Here is a 3,118-nt window from a genome sequence, read left to right as displayed (position 1 = left end):
TATTTTGCAAACATTATCCTCACATCGTACGTTCTTCGTTCTACGTTCTACGTTCCTGGCTCGTACGCTCGTTCGTATTTGATGCACAGCTTGGCCATTGCCGTTGGTTCGCTGTACGTGCGCAAGCACTTCAAACAGAATTCCAAGACCATTGCGCTGGATATGGTGGAACAAATTCGTGGCGTGTTCGATAATATACTCAGCGAAGTCGATTGGATGGACGAGGCTACAAAGTTGGAGGCTAAGAAGAAGCTGCATTCGATGACCACACACATCGGCTATCCGGACGAGATGTTGGACAACTCGAAATTGGAGGAATACTATCGTAATTTGGAAATTGATCCCAGCAAGTATTTTGAATCCTTCCTGAAGCTGAATGTTTTCGGCACAGACTACTCCTTCAATAAGTTACGTTTGCCGGTCAACAAGACCGATTGGGTGCGTCATGCCCGACCGGCGGTTGTGAATGCCTACTATTCGTCCATCGAGAATAGCATACGTAAGTTTTGGTAGTTTTTTTGTTGCTATAGGCAGTCGGTATGTAATTAAATTCTGTTGTTTTTTTTTATGCTTCTAGAATTCCCCGCTGGTATTCTGCAAGGACACTTCTTCAATGCTGCGCGTCCCAAGTACATGAATTACGGTGCTATCGGTTTTGTTATTGGTCACGAGATTACACACGGCTTCGATGATCAGGGTCGTCGTTTTGACTTGCAGGGCAACTTGCTGGACTGGTGGGCAGAGAACACACAGAAGTCATACTTGGATAAGGCGAAGTGCATTATTGAACAGTATGGCAACTACACGGACTTGCAGACAGGCATGCATGTGAGTATGAAGAAGGTTAACTAACAAGTGAGATACACAAATGCGAGTATTGCTGCAAAAGGCAGTTGGTGGAACCCCCTTCAGTGCTCAAAGACAGAAAAAGGGGTTGTCTACTGCGGAGGAAAATATATGTTTTGGCATAGTGTAGATGTATTACTTAGTACCAGCTGTTTACGAGAAGCAGTAAATTGGCTGCTTGCGAATGCATCACCAGTTTAGAATGGGAATATATACTTCGATAGCCAGGTGGAAATTAAGTCCTTGTGTCATTGATGATACTTCTCAAAAATTTCTTATAAGAATGTTTTACATTCAAGCTAAAAGGGGTTCCAGGAAACAGTTATATTGCAGAAAATTGCAAGGCCGACGAACAGGCAAGATAGGCCGCTCCCTTGCACTTAGTGCCATACTTAGGAATTAAAATTCACGATGAAGATCTGCTGAAGTCGCGAAGGGCCACGGTTTCATAATTTTTGATTTCGAAATAAAAAAAAAAACATGGGTGTATTTTTTAGAGATAGAACTCTCCCGGGGATGAGAGTATGAAAATTCTGACTAATTTTTTTTTTTGACCACCCTAATGCACATACGAGTACATATTTTCAATATTCTCATATTTCTAATATGTATTCAAATATGTCATATTTTCCTCTTAGCTCAATGGCATTAATACACAAGGTGAAAACATCGCCGACAATGGCGGCGTGAAGGAGTCCTACAAAGCTTACCGCCAATGGGTGGCCAAGAATGGCCCCGAACCGAAATTGCCCGGCTTAGATTACACACCCGAGCAGATGTTCTGGATTTCGGCGGGTCAAACTTGGTGTTCGAAATATCGTACAGGTGTGTGAGATAATACAAAATTTTGAATATCTATCTAAACTTGTTTGTGGGTTGTGGCTATTTTAAAAAACTCATACAATATTTTAATATTTCGTCCATAGAAACGCTTAAAATGCGCATCACCACCGGCGTGCATTCGCCCTCGCAATATCGCGTCATGGGCACATTTAGCAATATGAGAGACTTTGCGCGCGATTTCAATTGCCCCGAAGGCTCCCGAATGAATCCGGTGCAAAAGTGTGTGGTGTGGTAGGCAAAGCAGTGCAGGGGGCAGCAGGGAAAGCAGCAATAAGTTCATCAACACACTTGCAAGCATACATACATATATGTTGACCCACTCACACACCAACACACATACATATACACACTATACATACACACAAGTACTAAGTATGACAAGTACTGGAATTCTTGTTTTTATTAAAAAAAAAAAAATAAAAAAATTATATATACGATAAACTTATTATTTATGTACGTATGTATGTCTTTAGTTTATAATTGCAATTTGCTTTATTTTTAAAGCTAAACGTTTTTTTTTTTTTTTAATGTATGTAATTAGTTAATTTCGTGCAATTGAAACAAAAAGTAGTCGATATTTTTTTCTTTATTTGCTACTCACTTTAAATGCTATATTTTTCTATACAAAAAAAAAATAAACTAAAAATATTTGAGGACCTCGTTGCTAAGTTCTAATGTATTACATTGTGCTAAAACAAATAAAAATAATTTAATTATTAAAATGTTTTGTGTATTTACTGACAAATGGGTGGAATGAAAATTTAATTTCAAAATAATGTTGTCTTCGGTACTCTGATAAAGATTCTGGACAAGTTTCTAGGTCAAAACAGCTCGAGGGTTAATTGTTACACATTTCACAAGCTCCCTTCTTCTATCAGGCACAAGCTCATCATCAACCTCGAAAGCATATCGGACGACACTTTTGTGAATAACTGGTTAGGTAAGCAGCTTCCGATTTGGATAGTGTAGACGGCAGCTCTAATCAACATTTTATATTAGGATTACCATTGTGATGATGAAGAAAAGATTTCCTCAGTATTATGCATAGATGCCTTTGAAATACACTGAGAAAAAAACTTGAAAAGCGATCTGCTGGAAGCCACTTGAATCATATTTCTTACAATCGGTGTATTTACCATTTCGATATGAAACAATAACTTAGTTGAAAAAAAAAACATTTTGCCTTTTGCTCAGTGTATTCCGTTTTTTTTTTTTTTTGGCGGGTCGAATCAGTTTGTCCATTGTTCAAACAGTGTCTAAACTATACGATTCCTAAATGACATGGTCCGTAAAAACTCGAGCTCACTCTTCTTGATTGCTATAAGGCAAATATGCCGGCGCCACGTTGGTAAATATTCCCGTGAGAAGCAATGAAATGTTTTTAAGAAATGCCTTTGACAACTAGTCATTCACCGTATTCTAATCGCCA

The 3,118-nt window shown here is 38.7% G+C and overlaps 1 protein-coding gene across 1 annotated transcript; it reads left to right on the top strand.

Annotated features, from left to right (window-relative positions):
- Positions 1 to 14: 14 nt before the first annotated feature.
- LOC118756093 (neprilysin-2-like) lies at positions 15 to 2,300 on the top strand. The gene is made up of 4 exons (XM_036490881.1): positions 15 to 499; positions 578 to 828; positions 1,485 to 1,671; positions 1,773 to 2,300. Exons 1-4 carry the CDS (start codon positions 82 to 84, stop codon positions 1,922 to 1,924), a joined length of 1,008 nt encoding a protein of 335 aa, XP_036346774.1. The 5' UTR covers positions 15 to 81; the 3' UTR covers positions 1,925 to 2,300.
- The last annotated feature ends 818 nt before the right edge of the window (positions 2,301 to 3,118 follow it).

Source organism: Rhagoletis pomonella, unplaced genomic scaffold, assembly GCF_013731165.1.
Source record: "Rhagoletis pomonella isolate Grant_MI unplaced genomic scaffold, Rhpom_1.0 Rhpom_scaffold_08753, whole genome shotgun sequence".
In the NCBI taxonomy this organism is placed as follows: domain Eukaryota; kingdom Metazoa; phylum Arthropoda; class Insecta; order Diptera; family Tephritidae; genus Rhagoletis; species Rhagoletis pomonella.
This window is presented reverse-complemented; position numbering and strand designations above follow the sequence as displayed.

Bases quoted from the DNA above. Each gene is read 5' to 3' on its own strand.
- LOC118756093 (XM_036490881.1), top strand. From the start codon at position 82: ATGCACAGCTTGGCCATTGCCGTTGGTTCGCTGTACGTGCGCAAGCAC. The intron at 829-1,484 runs GTGAGTATGAAG...TTTTCCTCTTAG, and splicing joins ACTTGCAGACAGGCATGCAT to CTCAATGGCATTAATACACA. The intron at 1,672-1,772 runs GTGTGTGAGATA...TTTCGTCCATAG, and splicing joins GTGTTCGAAATATCGTACAG to AAACGCTTAAAATGCGCATC.